This window comes from Pongo abelii, chromosome 15 (assembly GCF_028885655.2).
Source record: "Pongo abelii isolate AG06213 chromosome 15, NHGRI_mPonAbe1-v2.0_pri, whole genome shotgun sequence".
Classification (NCBI taxonomy): Eukaryota; Metazoa; Chordata; class Mammalia; order Primates; family Hominidae; genus Pongo; species Pongo abelii.
In genome coordinates, this window is record NC_072000.2 from 50,824,462 (window position 1) to 50,844,057 (window position 19,596).

At 31.7% G+C, this 19,596-nt stretch overlaps 1 protein-coding gene across 2 annotated transcripts in view; it reads right to left on the minus strand.

The window, feature by feature from the left end:
* The window catches only part of MDGA2 (MAM domain containing glycosylphosphatidylinositol anchor 2), an 825,106-nt gene that overhangs the window by 13,016 nt on the left and 792,494 nt on the right, over positions 1-19,596 (minus strand). For both annotated transcript variants that reach the window (XM_024231654.3, XM_054530089.2), the window contains 5 exons: positions 19,311-19,488; positions 14,723-14,743; positions 11,238-11,393; positions 10,631-10,789; positions 410-540 (listed from right to left, as the gene is read on the minus strand). In XM_024231654.3, the coding sequence (XP_024087422.3) occupies positions 410-540; positions 10,631-10,789; positions 11,238-11,393; positions 14,723-14,743; positions 19,311-19,488 (645 nt within the window). The remainder of the gene's footprint in view (positions 1-409; positions 541-10,630; positions 10,790-11,237; positions 11,394-14,722; positions 14,744-19,310; positions 19,489-19,596) is intronic.

Here is a 19,596-nt window from a genome sequence, read left to right on the forward strand (position 1 = left end):
GGAACTTTTTGTTATAAGTATATAAAATTTAATCAAGAAAAATTCAAACAGATTGAGAATTGATTACCAAGTTCCATTATTATAGAAACTTACAATAATTTTTTTTTCAGGGAGTAAAATATAAGTATGTGATTTTATAGAAATGGATTACATTTTTTCCAGGCAAATCATTTAAATTTTGATAAACTATTATTCAAACCAATTACTTGATGAGTATTAATGAATAAAGGAAAAGCACACTTATCTTTATAAAACAGCTTTTAGAACTAAAGCAAAACCAAATCATATAATTTTTGTGATGCTTATATCGTGGAATTTCTGAATATTCATATTTTAATATTTGCTCAAGATCCACCTTTAATGTTATGCTCATTTACAGCAATTAATTAGCCAAAATTACTTTTCTTACCTGAAATGAAGTAATTGGGTATATATTAACATGAGCCTCATTCCATCTTTGTCCTTTATTCCCACTTGAAGACCACAGTGGATTCTCTATTGTTGTTTGCCCTTTCAAACGTAGATAAACATTTAAAACACCTAAAAATGACAATAAAATTTTATTTTGCATAGTCATTTTCACCTCAAATTTGTTTTTCCTTGACCAAACACTTGTAAACTTTTTAAACTGAAATTTTACAGAACACTCTAGTGTCCTGTCCTCTCTTCTCCTCTCATTTCCTACCTTGCTCTTATAACATTTGACATTTGATCCAAAAGTAATCATGTCCTAATTCCCTAGAACATGTGAATGTTGCCTGATATTGCAAAAGGGATTTAAGGATTTTGCAATGGGGAGATTATTATAGATTATTAGGGTGAGTCCTAAATGCAATTACATATAGCTTTATAAAACAGAGGCAGAGGGAGATTTGATACAGGAAAGAAGGCCATGAGAGAGAGAGATGTTACACGGCTGGTTTCGAAGATGGAGGAAGGGGCTACAAGGACTATTGGCAGCTTCTTGACACTAGTAAAGGCAAAGGAAAGGGCTTCTTTCCTGGAGCTTCAGAAGAAGTCAGCCCTGCTGACATCTTGATTTTAGGCCCAGAATGCTTTTTTTAGATTTCTGTTCTCCAGAATGATAAGCTAATAAATTTGTGTTGTTTTAGGTCATGAAGTTGGTGATCATTTGTTATTTGTTACAGTAGCATGAGGAAATTAATATAGCAGGTAATCATGTACTGAATAACTTGCTCAGAGTTGGACTCTAATTCTGTCGTCTTATATTATCATTTAGCATCTTATTTTTTCAGTTTGATTTTTACCTGTCTCATTTTTCTTCTAAAAGAGTTATTGGAAAATAAAATGAAGATAGCTTTTATCTCATTATTTGATATCTCTCTTTCAATAGTTTAATGTGCTGTACACAGTAATGATATTAATGATGATAATGATATTAACACAATAAATATATATCAAACACTTACTCCAGATGAGGAATTAATCCTCTCAACAATCCTATGAAGTACTTATTATTATTATCCCCACATTATAGATGAGAAAACTTAGAGGGGTTAAACAATTTGCTCTATGTCATACAGTAAGAAAATAGCACAAGCAGGATTTGAACGCAGGGAGTTTCATAGTCTTACATCTTAATCACTAGGCAATCAATATTTTACTAGATAATTTTAAAAATCAACTTTATTGAGGCAAAATTTACATGCAATAAAATTCATTCATTTCTATGTGTTCAGGCCAATAATTTTAGACTAATGTCTACTACAATGTTAGTACTTGATCAAGATACAATCAATGTATCTTGATTGTATCAATGTTCAAGATACACAACATTTCCATTTCCTGAAACAATTCTCTCACTTTCCTCTGTAGTTTATCTTCCCAGCCACCCTCCCTTTGCTAGATAACTAGTGATCAGGCTTCTATCACTAATCAATGATTTCTTTTATAGAGAACTTTTTTTGGAACTTTTCTCCCCGGAAGTTTCCAGTTCTTAAGTTTATAAAAGAGAAATCAGTGCCAAAAGATATTTAAACTTATGTCAAGTCATCTTGGTCAACAAAATTAGAACTTGTGAAATAGAATAAAGCTATTCAAGAAAAGGTAGATTCAGCAAAGCTGATTCAGCACATTATAGTATTATAGTAAAAAAACTTTGAAGTGAATATGATGGATTGTGTTAATACTCCTTAAAAGTAAGTTTAAATCCCCAGAGACACTGTGTTCATGCTTTAGTAGACATCAGATACCAAAATGTATAAATTTAATCATCTCCAAGGATTTTCAATTTTATAGGATTTTTCAAATTCTATAGTTCTAGAATATAAGTTTTCAGAAGCTAAGCAAAACTCAAACTTTTTCTTTTCCTTAGTTTCTTAATTCTCATCTTTTGGTCACCACTCTCCAAAAATCAGGTGCTAGAGCTTAGAGGACTTTAGTCAGCTCTTATGTTTAAAGACTGCAGGCAAAAAGGCTAAATGACACAAGTGCTGTCTTATCTCACGAATAATGGCCAAAACTTTGAGGTTATTCATGGCATTATGCAATAGCCTGATTATTATTTTAATATTATTTAATATATACTATAATATAAACTATAATTTGCATAAATAATATTTATCACTACTGTTACCTAGTTCTCTTAAGTTCTTAACATAATTTTACTTTTAATTATTGTAGTATAAATATGTATTGTATATATTTTAGATAAAGAATTTAAGTATATGTCCTAAAATGTGCATACATATTCCCAATAGAGTCTTGAAATTGCCACATTTATATGAATTAATTTGTAATTTGGTTTATTCTGAGGTCTGGAGATCACTTGCATACAAATCTCATTGTTGTTATAATCAGTAACACAGACTTACTGAGTTTCACATTTCATGAAAAATGAGGATGTGCCAAAATCATCCAGCTCTAGGCAAGATCTATGTATATTGATAGGTAATTGCTAGCATCATTTGTTTTATACATACATACAAAGTGATAAATTATAAAATCATTATTTTCTGCTTGAATAAAAACAGCTGCCCATGTCCATTGATATTTTGTCAACATATAATTGCAGTGCTATCCTAAATGAAAAATGTCAGTTTATTTTCTACAGTTATTACCATTCCTTCTGGTGCACAGGTGAATTTGTACATTAGAGTCCAAAATGTTTTTAAATTATAGCTTTCCTTTCTATTTCTCTGATGTAAGTCAGATCCCTTATGCTGATCTTTTCCCTCTTTGGTTCTATCACTTTCTCTACTCTTCCATAAGCACAGTGTTCTCCACTGTCATACATTGGCTCTGTCCATTTCTCATGTTCTTTGACCTTTGTTCTCCACCTCCTATATAATTACCTCTTTTGGAGGATGCTTTATATTTCTTCTCTTCCATAGACACTTTTATTTTAATGTACCCCTCAGTGTTCTCTCCCTTGTTCACCCACGCCATGGGCTTGTGCTACATTTTGATACATATTGCTTTCTGATTTTTATTTTATTCAGAAATTTATTACCTCAAAAAGATGATGAACTATTTGATGAATAAAAAACTTTTATCATATTTGTCATTTATTCTCTGTAGAATTCTAAACACTAGGATTAGGCACACAGCCTGTGCAATTCATCCTATTGAACAGAAATGAGTGAATTCAAACATAAGGGTAAAAAATACCCATTATAATAAATCCTTAATGTCAATGAAATTAGTTTTAAAGTTTGGTGCACTGGATGAGAAACAGAAGCAGTTAATTCAATTGCTTACCATCAATTCAATTGATGAAATAATATTGTCTATTAATTATACTGAAAATGAGACTTATATGGTTTGAAGTAGCAGTCTTTCTCAGCTACTGAGTTCTCAGCCTTACTCAGTTCATATCATTAATTTTGCTTAAACACACTAGATTTTATTATATACATTGTCTAAGGGACCATCATCAATGAAGAATAGAAAAAAAAATGAGTTTAGAAGTAGTTAGTGGTTCAAACCTGGATTCTAAAAAGATAAATGTATTAAAGATTACATATAGTTTTACTAGCAGGTCTATAACAAGTATCTGTAAAAAGAGTTTTATTATACATTGTCATAAGTCATGGCTAGATTCTATCCACCTCCTCAATTTTAAATTCATCTCATTCAACAAAGCAGTTTACTGAATGAATGTCTTCCATCTATAGCATTATTTTCACATTTACAGCATTGGCATTATCAGTATTAAATAAAAACAGGACTTCACTGAGAGCATTGACTAATTCTTAACAGAAAGCATGACTTAATATCAACTATTATCAAACAGCTCATGGTTTGGTATTTATTCCCTAATATCTAAATGGAGAACACTAAGGAGCCTTATCTATCCCCTCAGCCACCTAAGAGTTGTCTTCTTCAAGGGACTTAATTCTGAGAATTTATCAAAATGCAAGTACCTTAATATTTTATATTTATTCCACTGAGATTCTCCTAGAGTCAGTGAAATCAAGGCTTTAAAATAATGGCTCCTTAACATTCTTTCTCATATGGCGTTTAACTCCAAGGGAAAAAAATCCCAATATGTGAGCTGATTTCCTATTTGAGAATATATTTGATATGTAAGCAAGAATCTTGACATTTTAAATTCTAATAAGAAGAAATACAGTCTTTGACCAAAATGAGAATAAAAATCAAACTCATAAAATCATGCAAAATACTATCTTTGCTTTCTCAACATCTTGTATAAAAATATTTAAGTTCCTAGTTTAAAATCCTTGAATGCCAGCCTATCTGTTAGAAAGCATTAATCCATTCTTGCCAAACTCTTGCTTAATCTATCTTATTAAGAGAAACTTAATGAGTAAGTAATTTCAGATTCTTTACATTCTTTCTCTACATTAAGTTAGATCATCATAAGGTGACTTACCTGGTCCTTAATATTTCAGCTGAAAACAAAAATGTTATTTTATCCTGTATTATGGTTTATCAATATATTTTTTATTTGAACAAGTTTTATATCTTTATCCTTTATATGAATATCTTAGTAAGTAAAGATATTGCTGATAACATTACTCAAGTGTACTTTTATAATATGCATTTCTCTTTGCATTAATTGTTAAGAATATGTGACACTTTTGCTTTTCTTTTTGCTTTAGTTGCCAGAGCGTATAGATGAAAATTCAAGTTAAGTCAATAATATACTTGATCTTGTATCTCTTTTTTTTTTTTTTACAATCTATAATGTCTTAATGAAACTACCTTCTATTTCCAAACTAAACTGCATACTTTCAATTCCCTTGTTTTGTTATTCTAGTATATCCAGAAGCAAAAGAATCTAGTTTGGATCATTCTTTAAATCTATTGTGTAAATGTTGTTTCCAAGAGTCAAATGTAAGTAAGTCATGGTTACTGCTCTCAAGGAGTTTACAATTTTACAGGGGTCAGTGTGATAAACATTAAGATAGGTAAGCATATCAGGAGTTTTGGGAACAAAAGGAGCAGAGAAGATAGGAAAGAATTTCAGCATATATCCCTGAATTGCCTTTTTAAGGAAAGTTATGCATGACTTAGATGATTAAATAGGAGAAAAAGTACTTATTCAATTAGATAATTAAACAAATATTTATTAATTTTTGGGGGGGTACTTGAATATTTACGTGCAGGGCAGGGTGTCATCAGAAGAGACATCATTTCTACTCCCATCAAGCCTACAGTTCAGCAGGACAAAAGAGAGAGCCTGTGAAGAGGCTCCAAGCACAAGAGAGCTTTACCTGAAAAACTTCAAGTACGACTGGAACAGACTATGAAGCTACCCCAAGGAAAAACCAGAGGGGCATATATCCTTGAGGTCCTGTTACTGCTTTTAGAGAAAGATCTTTACCCTGGAAGCTATGCATGTTTTTTAAAAAGACAGCAAGAAAATCAGTTAGCAAGCAAAATGCAGTACTATGCACAGATGGGGACTCAAACTGGCCATTATATTCCAAAATGCATTTCAGAAACCTAAAGACTGATGTCCTCATCTCCAACCTCTCCAGCTGTCTCTATATTGTCAATTACTTTGTGCTCCCATTTACCACTCTCCTAAAGCTATCTCCTCTTTGAACATGTACCTCTGTATCTGTTTTGCAGAGAAAATGGAGACTGTTATGAAGGCAACTTTCATGTCAGCTTGCTGTTATTGCAGCTAGAAATCTATCAGAAGCCATGTTACTATTAATACTTAATTCTTTTTTTTTGAATGGCATCAGTTTCTCTCTTAAAGTCTCATTCCCCAACCAGAGCTCTAAATTCCCATCTAAGCTTATCCTTTATATTACCTCTTTTTCCTCTTAAAATAAGCCCTTCTACAATCCCCCATCTCTCTATTTATCAGTTCTTTTACAGTTTCCTGCTTCTTCATTAATGAACTCCTTTGCTTTCCTCCTGTTTACTCCATAGTGGAATTAGCTTTCTAGAGACACAATTTTATTGAACCATTCGTATCAAGTACAATGAATGTATTCATAAGTGCCTTAATTTCCTGGTATGATATGACCCTTACATTGCACATTCTTTTTCTAAAGAAATGAGTGATGCATTTAACTTATTTTTAATACGCTTTTGTCATATCTAGTGATCTCATATGAGATTCTTTTTTTTTTGCAAGAACATTAGAAATTCAGTGGATTCATCAAGAACTGAAATGTCCATTAGTAGTCACAGGAATGCTGAAAAAATCTTTTATTATTATTATCAATGGCCAGATGTTGTATCACTTACATATAAATCAGCAGGTACTTTAAGGATAACATTATAGTTTTCATTTGGAAACATGTTTTTTTCTTCAATCAATTTTGATGAAACATTTAACTAAAAAGAAATTGTACCAGTGTGGCTGAGCTCAACTCAACCTAGGTCCTAGCGTGAACACTCTTGTGCATTTCTCTCCCCTTGGGTGTGGGCTTGAATTATCAACTCAGTCACATTAAATGGAACCAGACAGACATTATGGAATGTCATTTCAGGGGTTAGGTTATGAAAAATCCTGAGCATGCATTCTGTCTCTCTTCTTAATGGATTACTTGCTTTGAAGAAAGCCTGCTGCCATGTTATGCGACAGCCCTGTAGAGATGTCCACGTGGTGAGGAATTCAGGGATGCCTCCAATCAACAGCCAGCAAGAAATCAGTATCTATAGTCAATATCTTAAGGGAGCAAAGCCTGCCAAAAACCAAGCAAGTGGGCTTGGAAGTGTATCCTCCCCAAACTGAGTGTTCAAATTATGGTGGAGTCCTTTTCTGGAAGGACTACAACCTTAGGAGAGACCTTGAGACAAAGGCACTCAGCTGAGCTATACTTGTATTGACCCACAGCAACTGTGAGATAATAAGTATTTGTTGTTTTAAGTCACAAAAGTTTGGGGAAATTTGTTATACCGCAAATGATAAGTAATGCAACATATTTGACTTCAGTTCAAAGAGGAATCTCTCTTCTTAGTAGGGTATTGCTCATTTCTGTATTAGATAATTATGAACCTTCTCAATGGTATACCGTTCTTTAGTCACAGTTAAAAGTTCAAGATGTATTTACAATTACTCATGAAGTTATAAATTTAATTAGGCTATTAGAAATTCAGGACAAGGCATCTTTGAATCTGGATTTCCAGAAGAATGACTAAAACTGAAAATACAATTTGTAAAACCAGTGGCTATAAATGCCTCCTGAGTTTACAGATGAATGAAAGTCTGAAAATAATATATGCAAAGAGGGAATGTTTTAATGACCAGCATATCTCTCTAATGAACTATCTCATCTAGCTTTAACTGATTGCCCAATGTCTGGACCAGGTATTTTTGCCTAGATTTTAGTAAGTAGCATGCCTGCAGCTTGCTGAGAGGAACCCAAGTAATAGACATGATACCCAGCCTGCAACCTTCAGTCTGATGAAGCAAAGAAATGACACAGGGGTCAAAATGTAAATGTTTGCCAAGAAATGGAGAACTGTCCTCCTAATTTCCCCTTATCCCAAAATAATCAGAATAAAACTAGCAGAACATCAACTGGACATCCATTGACAATAAAGAAGATAAGACTAACAACTATTAAGTTAAAAGTATATCACAATGATGTATTAAAAGTATATTTAAAGTATTTTTAAAATTATTTTAAAATAAAGCCCTAAAATCGAGTCTCATAAATAAGGTGAACATATTTTATGACTTAAAGTAATTCAAAATATTGGTCTTGGAAATATTTATTTAAAAATCAATTGAATTATGTGATCCAATGTAGATTGGAAGAGGAGAAAGTACATGAAACATATTCAAAATAAAGAGGAAATAGAGGATACATTATTGACAAAAAGGAAGAATTAGAGTTGAGTTAATCCTACATTAGTAATAATATAGTAATCCCACAATAAATAAAATGGTTCGGCAATTATGCGATTTGTTTCCTTTTATTGGTTTTTTAAGTGATTCCCAGTCTAGATTCTGTTTCTGAATGATTTTACCTATTTTTATGTTTATTTTCCTAAATCAAATATCTCATTAGGCTTTTTGATTGCAGAAAATCTAGTAACTCATGCCACTACTAAATAACTGTCACATACTTAGCTAGGCTTGCAAAATCTTCCAACAAGTGTTCCTGCACAGTAATAAAACAGGCAGACTCTGTCCAGCTTCCCATGTTTGTATTATGGCTTCACTACTTAGCCATGTGATGGCCATGGTAACTAAAGTTCTTTGTGTTTCAATTTTGTTATCTATGACATAGGATAATGATTTTAATAAGCACAAATGTTAATCGTGAAAATTAAGAGAAATAATCCACAAAGTATCCTAGCCCATGATGAGTACTTCATAAATGTCAACTATTATTTTATTATTGCTATCATTATTGCTATTTCAGATTCAAAGTAACCCAAGATTATGAGTGTCTGCCATCTGGTTGAAGATACTATGTATGTTGCCTAATTTAACTTAAACTACAGCTTTCTGAAATAAGAGTTATTATTCTCATTTTACAGATAAGGAAACCAAGGTTCAGACATTTTAAGTGATTTCTCTAAAGTATTATAGTGATGAAGTGCTACAGCCAAGTTCCTGCCGAGGTCTCCTGACTTCAAGTTTATAGTAGTTTAACTTCTCAAAAGCTTTCTGGCTGGGCACAATGACTCATGCCTGTAATCCCAGCATTTTGAGAGGCGGAGGTGGGAAGATTGCTTGAGACCAGCCTGGGCAACATAGGAAGAGCCTGTCTCATAAAAAGTAAAAATAAAAATAAATTATAAAACAAAACAAAAAAACCCAAGTGCTATCCATTTAGGCTTGTCCGTATACTGTGAAGAATACTAGTTAATACTGTTGGGTATGAGTTTGAATCCCAGCACAACCATTTACTTGGCAGTTCACACAAACTTCTTGAGGTTCAGTTTTCTCCACAGTAAAATATAGACAGTGACGTTCACTTTTACAAACTTAATTGAGAGTATTACTTAGCTTAAATAATATGGTGGCTGATACATATTATGTGTCCAATTGTATTAGTTTATATCATATATATTTATACTATCATTTTATTAATTTATATAAAGACACTAATGTAATCCTAACTTCTCAAATTTTACTTCCTTATTACCAGTGCTTTAACCCTCCCTGTGCTAATCTCTGCTTATTGAAAACATACCTCTTTTGCATACCAGAGAAATGTTCTCGTTTGTATTGATGCAGTGACTCATTCCTTAACTAGATAAAGATCCGCAATCCCTGGTTCAAGCTCTATGGGGTTAGATATACTTCATTTTCAGAATTTTGTCTTATGTTAGAAAGGTGAGAGATTATATCACTTATATTATGCGATATCTCTTGGAATGGTCTGGAGTAGAATCATATTATTAAGAACAGTAATATTTTTGCTGCAAATGGTATAAATGTCCACATTCATTTGGATAGAGACTATAAATAGGTTCATATCGTTCAGGTTATACATCAGGCTAACATGTAATGTCAAATAATTAAATTTTAAAAATTGATATTCAGTTCTCAGGATTTTAGAATTGCACATAAAGAATAGTAGACCTGCATGATCTTTTTCCCCGCAGAGTTTACTAGGTCTACTCTCAGTGTAATGTCATGCTCTATCTAGCACAGTTGTGCATCTAACCTTATCCTCTATTACTGTACAAGGTCTCAAGGGAAGGAAACGTGTCTTTATCTTTGTATGCTGTGCAGGACCTAGAATGTTCTTAAATCTTACCGGGTGTGTTTGGCATACTTTAAAAACATGAAAAAAATCACACCAATATTTCAAATATGCGGATGGTGCTAAAAATAACTCAATATAGCAACATGACAATATTATTTTCATCATGATTAATATGCATTCAGTCACTATCGAAGAAGTTTCTTTGGAAAGAAGCAGCCTAAATTATGCTGTGTCAATTCCATGAGACCTGGTAAAGAATTTAACTCATTGATTGTCTACCTGATTTAGGATTCCAAAGGGAGGTAGGTGATGATCTAAAATGTCAAATTCTAAATCTAAATTAGATGGTGGGAAAAAATTCTTAGTATCTTATTTTGCAATATGCAGATAAATCATTTAAAAAGTAAATTATAGCATTCTTTGACCAAAAATTGTTTTAATCCTGTGTGTTTATGAACCTTTTTCTTCTTAGTTATCATTAATTTTGTAAGAATCAGTAATTATTGCTATCTCACCTATATGTTGTCCATACATGTGATAAAAGAAGCTGAAACAATATGCAGTGTTTGTGGGTCCATAAGGGTTTTTGGGAGCTATGCTGAAAACAGGGCTGAGAAGTCGAGCCTTTTCGCCTTCCAATCTGGGTCGTGATGTCTCAATGTACATATAAAAACCTTAAAACAGACAAAATAAAGTGTTTAAACACATTATTCTTAGGCATAATGAAATGTCAAATCACTAAGAAGTCTTATAGTTTTCAAACAAAATAAAGATGGGTAGGAAGATTTGCATCTCATTTATAAAATCTCTATGTGTATATGTAGCTAATAGTGGCTTCAACACAAAGAATAAATGATCTACCAAATTAAAGATAAAATGTATAAAAAGTTGAAATTTAGACTTGAATTATCAAAAAATTCCTATTCTCTCTACTATACATATCAGTGAATTCTGAGAAAAAAATGTCTACAAAGTTTTGTAAATATCTAAATTGATACTGTACAGAAAATTTAATATTTTATTCCATAATTTTCAAATATATGGCTAAATATTAGTATTTCACATTTATAGCAGTTTTTAAAAGTCTCTGATTGCTGTGAACACAAGGTCATACCCCCGTACCTTCTTTGGAACCACTACGGTCAGCGTTAGGTCCTGTATTAGGAGTATATTTTGTATTTCTTGTTGCTGTACTTTGTTTTGTCCAGTCAAAATTATCTGTATCATCTTGAGTGAACAAACAAATATTACCATCTTCAAATCCACAATGAAATTCTCCTGTTGGTAAATTTTAATTAAATCAATATTAATTAAATTAATACACATACTGCAATATTTTCATAAGAAAAATGTAAAATATTACATAGCGATAATAATGCAAGATTGTGATAATGGCATGAGACCCATAATAGTGCAGAAGATTACAACTAAACATAAAACCAATCTAATTTTGATGAAAAAGTAAAAGAATTTTACATGTAAATTAATATCTTATTGAATAATTAAGACTCAAACAATTTCTCTCCAAAATATCCAGATAACTGAAATTAAAGAATACAATTTATGCTTGAATTATTGCTGAAGAATTTTCCCAACTTTCATTTTGTCAGTATAGAAACAATCAAAACAAAACTGTCAAATGGAAAATTACCTTTATTAATTTACCTGAGGGTAGTTTTAAATTGGTATACTTTAAGTTTACAATTTTTCATGCATGTCTAGAGGTGTTTTTAAATATCCACTTGCATAAATGGAAGTGTGTTTAGGGCAAGCTAATAGCAAATTATTTATCCTTCCTACTTTAATAGCAAAGTATTTATCCTTCCTACTTTATCTGAATGTGGGTTTCCCAGATACTTGAAATTCAGTATGGAAATGAAGTAATTAAAAGACCTTTTAAAGACTCTGAAGAAGGACTATGATTTCTCGGATGCCTAACGTATGTTGAGTTCAGGGCCAACACAAGTTCAGAGAAAGACTTTTTCAACTATCTGTGAAATGTGGGTGGTAGTAGTAATGTTTCTAGGTATCAAAGGTTTTCTTATTGCTTGAAAAAATAGGTATAAATGAAGAAGTTGGTAAGGTCCACTACATACATTATTAAAGAGTGTGTATCCTTGAGAAGGACTAAACATAATGTATATTATTTCACTCAGCCTCATAACAACTCTATGAAATCACAATAATCCTTACTCATGAGGCTTTACAGAGGAGAAAACTTTGGCAAAAGTCAGCTATTAAATGATAAAGTCAAATGGAATCCAAATTCCCTGGAATTCATAGAGATATAAACACTTAAAGAACAGAGACTTCCATTTTAGTCTCTCTCCAACCTACCCACAAGGGGTTAGATTTATCAGATATCCTTGGAAATGGAGCCCTGGTTGAGATCATGTACTTGAATTAATTGAAAATTTTTGGTACTTACAAATAAAAATAAAACAGAAGGCTTTTCCTTTAAATTTAGGGAATGAGTTTATGTTTTGTTTTTGTTTTTTAGACAAAACACTTGCTTTATCTCTTTGTATTTATTTATATTCTATATTCTGGGTAGGTAACGTTACAGGAAATATACATATTTAAGGGAGTCTAAATAAATAAATCAATAAATTTCCGAATAAACATTATTGTACATAAAATATTTATTAGACATATTTATGTCACATATTAGACATATTTATGTCACAGACCTTGTACCAAACAAGACATGACCTTTTGATGCTATCAGTTGGAAAAATAATGTTGGTAACAGCAGTGTAGCAGTGTATGCATTTACATACATGCATGTATTTCTTTAAAGATATTTTAGGTATGACATGAAATTCCATTAGTTGCTACTCTGGAGTTTTGAATCTCATAAAGGCAATGTTTGATTTTGAATGTTTTCAGTTATTTAATTACATATTACATATGCACAAAAAAGAGTCACAGAACAAATGTAAAGATTAAGGATTTCAGTATATGTATCTACTGCCAAGTCTTACTTTTTATATGTTATTTAAAATTATGTATAATGAATTTTTATAACACTGTTGAACCATATTTTTTTGTAATTTAAACTTTGTTAAAAAGAGAAAATATCTTGTCTTTAAAAATCTATACAATAACTTTTGAGACCTAAATATTTAAGTCTTTCATAGTAAAATTAAGCAATAATGCAGCTTATGAAAACTACAAAAAATGTCAGTTGTGCCTAAAATTTTTCATCGTTTAGGTTATTTTATATGGTGTAAGTTGTTTATAATATTATAACTAGTATAATAATTCAAATCAAACAAAGATACTTAAGCAACATCAATAGCTCTTGATTCCTTCTAAGGACATATATCTTTACAATAAATAAGCCTATTACTGAAGAAAATTTATAAAAAGTTGGCAGGTAAAATAAAAATGGAATTCACTAGTCAAAACCCAAGAATTTTATGATTGTCCTGTCACTTTAAAAAGAGACAATTATAAATATGTACAAATACATTTATTCATTTAAAAAGTTTATTAGAATAAAGAATATCTGATAGATAATGATAACTCAATGAGCTGTACAAACTTTTCAAAAGCCAATGTAATATAAAATACTAAAAGAGTAATAAGTATAAATAAGTAATAAAGTCCAGGATTTTCACAAAGATGTATAACTGAGAATCGAGTGGATCTTGAATTTTCCACTGGTTTTCTAATTACAACATGATTTTAGCAGAGTTTCTGGGGCTACATAGAAATAATTAAAGATATATTAAATATTCTCCATTACGTGGTCTTCAAAATTTTGCTTTATTTGGTCTGCAGAACTTTCCCTGAATCCTTCTCAATATGATGAAAAAATAAAAATAAAACTCAGGAATAAGAATCCTGATACCCAGTGGTCCTTTTGCACCCAGAGACGACGCTCTTTAGTCCTTAAACTTGTAAAAAATCTAACCTTAAATTACAAATAAATAGCTCTGATTTTAGAATATGCCTTCATAGTAAATCCTCTGTTGATTTAATATTACTTTCCAGGGAGAGAGAAGTTTTCATATATGGGAATATTTTTCAGGTAGATACATATCATCTTATAACATTTAATATAAAACAAAATAAAAACTTTCCAGAAGTCCCCAAATTTAACAATTTTACAGAATTCATAACCTAAATTAGACCAAATACATTAGGGTGTAAACTAGTGTTCTATAACAGAAAGTCTCAATCAAACCCATCAAATACCAACTTTCTAAGTAACCATACTCTTTTATAAGTGGAATATAGACATTCAAAGAAGGAAAATCAAAGAAACGTGTAACAACGATAAAAATGATATGCAATCCCACAAAAGAAAAAAATAATCCCACAGCTGCAGAAATAGCAAATATTAAGCAGGTTGGTAAATGGCTCCATATTTCAATATTTAGGAAAATCTATAAACCTCAATTAACAGTATTAAAAAATTGTATTTATACTCCTATCCTTTGAAATTTAAAATCTACATTTAATGCCAATTTTACTGATTCTGAACAATTGTGTTTTAAACCAACTAAGAATAGTTACTAAACAATCTTTGTATATTTATAAACATTCTATTTTTGTATTTATTAAATATAGTGCCATTTTGTAAGTTAAAATATACTTACTCAAATGAGGATTTACAGGAGCTACAAGAAAAGCAAAAGAAACAAACAAACAAAAAAACAATGTTAGCATGGCTTGAATGTCTTTTATAAATGAAAGTCTAATCAGTGTCTCATAGTTCCTTACCAAAACTTAATGATCTCTCCCACTGTGGCCATTGAGATTTATATCTGCAATCCATTTTGTTTTAGAGGATTGAATATAATCTGCTTTGGAGCTCAGCAATAACAGCCTCAAATTACCAAAAAGACCAATGCTAAATAGCACAGGAAATGTTCCTTTTTCAAGGTATAGAGTTTCTGACCTCTTAAATATCTGAACCAGTACTAAATAAAAATACTCACATACCAAAACTGAGGCTGAAACTAGGCCAATCTATAATCTAGATGATTTAAAAATGAAAACAAGTATCTAGCAGAATTTCTACTTTTGTTTTTTGCTGTTTTCTACTTCTACTGAGAGTAAAGTAGAAAGTTCACGGCACAGATGAAAATAAAGCAATCCTGATATCATGTTGTAATATGTGTACTAAAACGAATAGCTACATCAATGCCTTTTTGTTTAATTACAGTAAAATACACACATACATACACACGTGTGCATGCACACAGAATTTTAAAATGATGAGCAACACATTTTGTGTTCTGGGGTACCAAAAGAATTTTTTTTCCCAGAAAACTAACTATATTTGCAATACAAGTGCCAATGAATTTCCACCCAAAGATAAATGAATACTTTAAATATTACTAACACATCAACAAAAATATCTCTCATCCAAAGGCCAAATTTGTATCTGTATGTATCAATTAACCACTTATCACTCTGAGAAAATATTCCAACCTGGATGAAGGAGAGCATTGATGTAATTCCCCAAGATTACAGTGGGCAGAATGTAGTAGATTACAATGGGCAGAATGACCCCAAGATTACAATGGGCCAGGATTACAATTGGCAGTTAATCTACAGTGCAGAACTTATCTGATTTGTCATTTTCTTAGTGGTTGTCATTAACCACCTTTATTAATATTTGTGCAATAGTAATAAAGTCTGATGGGCAAAAATATTCATATATAATTGTAACATTAGTATACAAATGATAAATTTTAACAAACAGAGTAAGTTTTTCAATGATTTTCACTATTCCTACATACAGAAGACAATTCCCATTACTGTAGTTGTTTTTCTGATTCTACATTCCACATTGCAAATTATGAAAAGAATAACATAGAAAAGGAACTGAAAGTGAACTAAAAATAATTTAATTTTATGGCAAGATATCCATGTATTATAATTTTAAAATTAGTACAAATTAAAATTATTTCATAGTTAATATGAAATTTTAAAAAAATTATGTGCTATCTTTCAAAGATGTAAGCATCCTTGAATTATAATTTAGTTCTAAGATACGTCGTATGTACATGTAAAGCTCTTACCAGACTAAATTTTAATTGAGACTTCTCCTCCAACATTTTAGTCACCAAATTCACTTACATAATGCAGTTAACTTGGTGAAAATTTGCCCATCTAACTTCTAAATATTTCAGCGAGTCCAGTTTTTTATTCTTTCATTTGAACTTGCATGTATAATTTTTTTATAAATGCATATTATAGACTATTGTGTCCTCATACAAATGCATATGTCAATGCTTAATCCCCAATGTGATTGTATTTGGGGATAAAGCCTTTAGGGAGGTAATTAAGATTAAATTAATCTTGGCCCCAATCCAATGGGATTGGTGTCCTTACAAGAGGAGGAGGAGACACCAGAGAGCTCTCTCTGCCATGTGAAGAAGACACGGTGAAAAGGTGACCATCTATAAATTAGGAAGAGAGCTCTCACCAGAAGCTAACTATGCCAGTGCTTTGATCTTGGACTTCTCAGCCTCTAAAAGTGTGAGAAATAAATTTGTGTTGTGTAAGCCTCTCACTATGGTATTTTGTTATGGCAGCCCAAACAGACTAATACATTGTCTCTAAACCATTAAAGTATACATTGCCCAAACCTATATTACATAAAAATAATTTTAGTAAAAATGTTGGAGATCTTAATATGTATGCCTAAGTATGTAACAATTTTGAAAACTTATTATTAAAAGTAATATCTATTTTCCGCGTGTATTTTTCATTTTAGTTTGTTGCCTCAGAGTTTTCAATAACAACTACTCAGCTAATTAACTTTTTAAAATCTCTTAAGGAAACTCATAATGATCAATTAGCTTTAGCAAAGAAGTAAAGATCTTCTCTAATGGAGTGGTGAACCCTAATTCTAGTCAGGTTTGTCATTTCACAGTCATTTAACTTTGCAGGACACTGAAACTTTCTGGGTCCGAATATCTTCATCTTTTAAAGATATTGATATTAATGCACTCTACATTATACATCTTATTTATTTGGTAAAAGCTGTAATTACAAACAACTTTAATGAGTTGTTAGTAGTTTTACTTCATATTTCACGTTTGACAGTATACTACTTTCCCCTTAAGCAGGAACCGTATACTTAAGGGTAAACACAATGGAGTACTTCAGCTGCAAACAAAGCATTCTATTATCTTTTTCACTCAGGCTCTGATAATCAATGATAAAAAGAATCACGTTTGGCCGGGTGCTGTGGCTCATGCCTGTAATCCAAGCACTTTGGGAAGCTGAAGTGTGTGGATCACCTGAGGTCAGAAGTTCGAGACCAGGCTGCCCATGGAGAAACCCCCTCTCTACTAAACATACGAACATTAGCTGGGCGTGGTGGCAAGTGCCTGTAATATCAGCTACTGGGGAGGCTGAGGCAGGAGATTCACTTGAACTCGAGAGGCGGAGGTTGCAGTGAGTCGAGATCATGCCACTGCACTCCAGCCTGGGAGACAGAGTGAGACTCCATCTCAAAAATATGTATGTAGTAATAATAATATTCTACTGAAGCAATACAATAAATACGAACTGTTTAAATAATGATTCATCCAAACCTGAAATACATTGAAAATTCTACAGCTAACACTGAATATTAAAATTCTAAAATGCACACAAATTTCAATTTTTGAAATATTTATTTCTTTAGTATACAGTAAAATAACATATCTAGGCTGAGCGCAGTGGCTCATGCCTGTAATCTAGCACTTTGGGAGGCCGAGGCAGGTGGATCACCTGAGGTCGGGGGTTCGAGACCAGCCTGACCAACATGGAGAAACCCCATCTCTACCAAAAATACAAAATTAGTAGGGCATGGTGGCACATGCCTGTAATCGCAGCTACTCGGGAGGCTGAAGCAGGATAATTGCTTGTACCCAGGAGGTAGAGGTTGCAGTGAGCCAAGATTGAGGCATTGCACTCCAGCCTGGGCAACAAAAGCAAAATCCCGTCTCCAAAAAAAAAAAAAAAAAAAAGAAAGAAAAAATATATCTAATTGCCATTGTTTCTCTTTGAGATATTAATTCTAGATAAAAGTTTTAGATCCACTTTTAACTTTTTCAAAGTTCTGCACTAATTTCTATTTTTCTCCAAATAGGACATTTAAGTAGTGAAGAAATATTTTATGCATATAGTTAATAAAAAGAAAACTATCACCAACACACACACACACACACACACACACACACACAAACATTTAGCATTTTTTAACATTAGCAATATGAAAAATGAATGGACACCAACAACCAAGACCAAAATCCAGCAACTAAGATGTCTTTTGATATGTGTATAAATAAACTGGTACATTATGCAATGGAGATTATTCAATGATAAAAAGAAATGTGCTATGAAGGCCCAAAAAGGCATACAGAAATCTTATGTATTTCTAAGTGAAATAAGGCAGTCTAAAAAGCGCTACATGCCGTATGATTCCAAATTTACAACATTCCCGAAAAGGAGAAACTATAGACAGAGTAAACATATCATTGGTTGCCTGGACTGGAGAAAGGAGAGAGAAACGGGTAGAGCATGGGGACTTTTCAGGCAGTGAAACTATTCTGTGTGATACTGTAATGGTGGAGAAATTATATACACTTGTCAAAATCCATATAACTGCACAACACAAATAACTGTAATGTAAAATATTGATTTTAATAATAATTTCTTAGTATTTGTTAATCAATTTTTACCAATGTACCACAATAATGTAAGACATTAATAATGGGGATACTGTGTCAGGGAGACGGGGCTCTCTATACTTCCTGCCAATTTTCTGTAAACCTTAAACTGCTCTAAAACTGAAATCTATTAATTTTATTTAAAAAACAGAAAATGAATTTTGATCTTTTTTTACTTCTTAGTAAGTTTTAAAGTCATCAAGAATTTGAAAAGATAAAATGCAGACAAATATTGTATTATAACTTGTAGGATCAAAAATAAAGAAACATTGCTTATATCACATAGGTTCACAATTAACTAAATTACTCTATATCTCTACATTTGTAATCAAATGTCACATTTATGATGATTAAGGTTTTTGTTTTTGTTTTTTTGTTTAGTTAACTGGCTAATGATCCAGAAAGTCAATATGCAAAGTTTTACTTTGTGTCTAAACTTGGTAGATAGCAGCAACCAAAATTTTCCATATAGTTAAATATATAAATAAATAATTTTAAATGAAAGGCTACTTACCACTATATTTGATCACACGAATTGTTGAATCTCCTTCACCAAATTTGGTGAGAGGAGTCAGTCGGACTTCATAAGCTTCTGGTTTAATTAGCTCTGTCAAGTTATATGTAATTAATTCTCCCTTTTGAATATTCCCATTTATTTTAATCTCCTGCTCCCACCAACGCTGCTGTCCAGCCTGAAATCAAAACAATAATAGAATAATGTTCCCAGTATGTTCTTCAGAGGTACTAAGAAAACTGAAAACAAATTCTGAAATTTTATTAAATCAAAAAGTATGTTATAT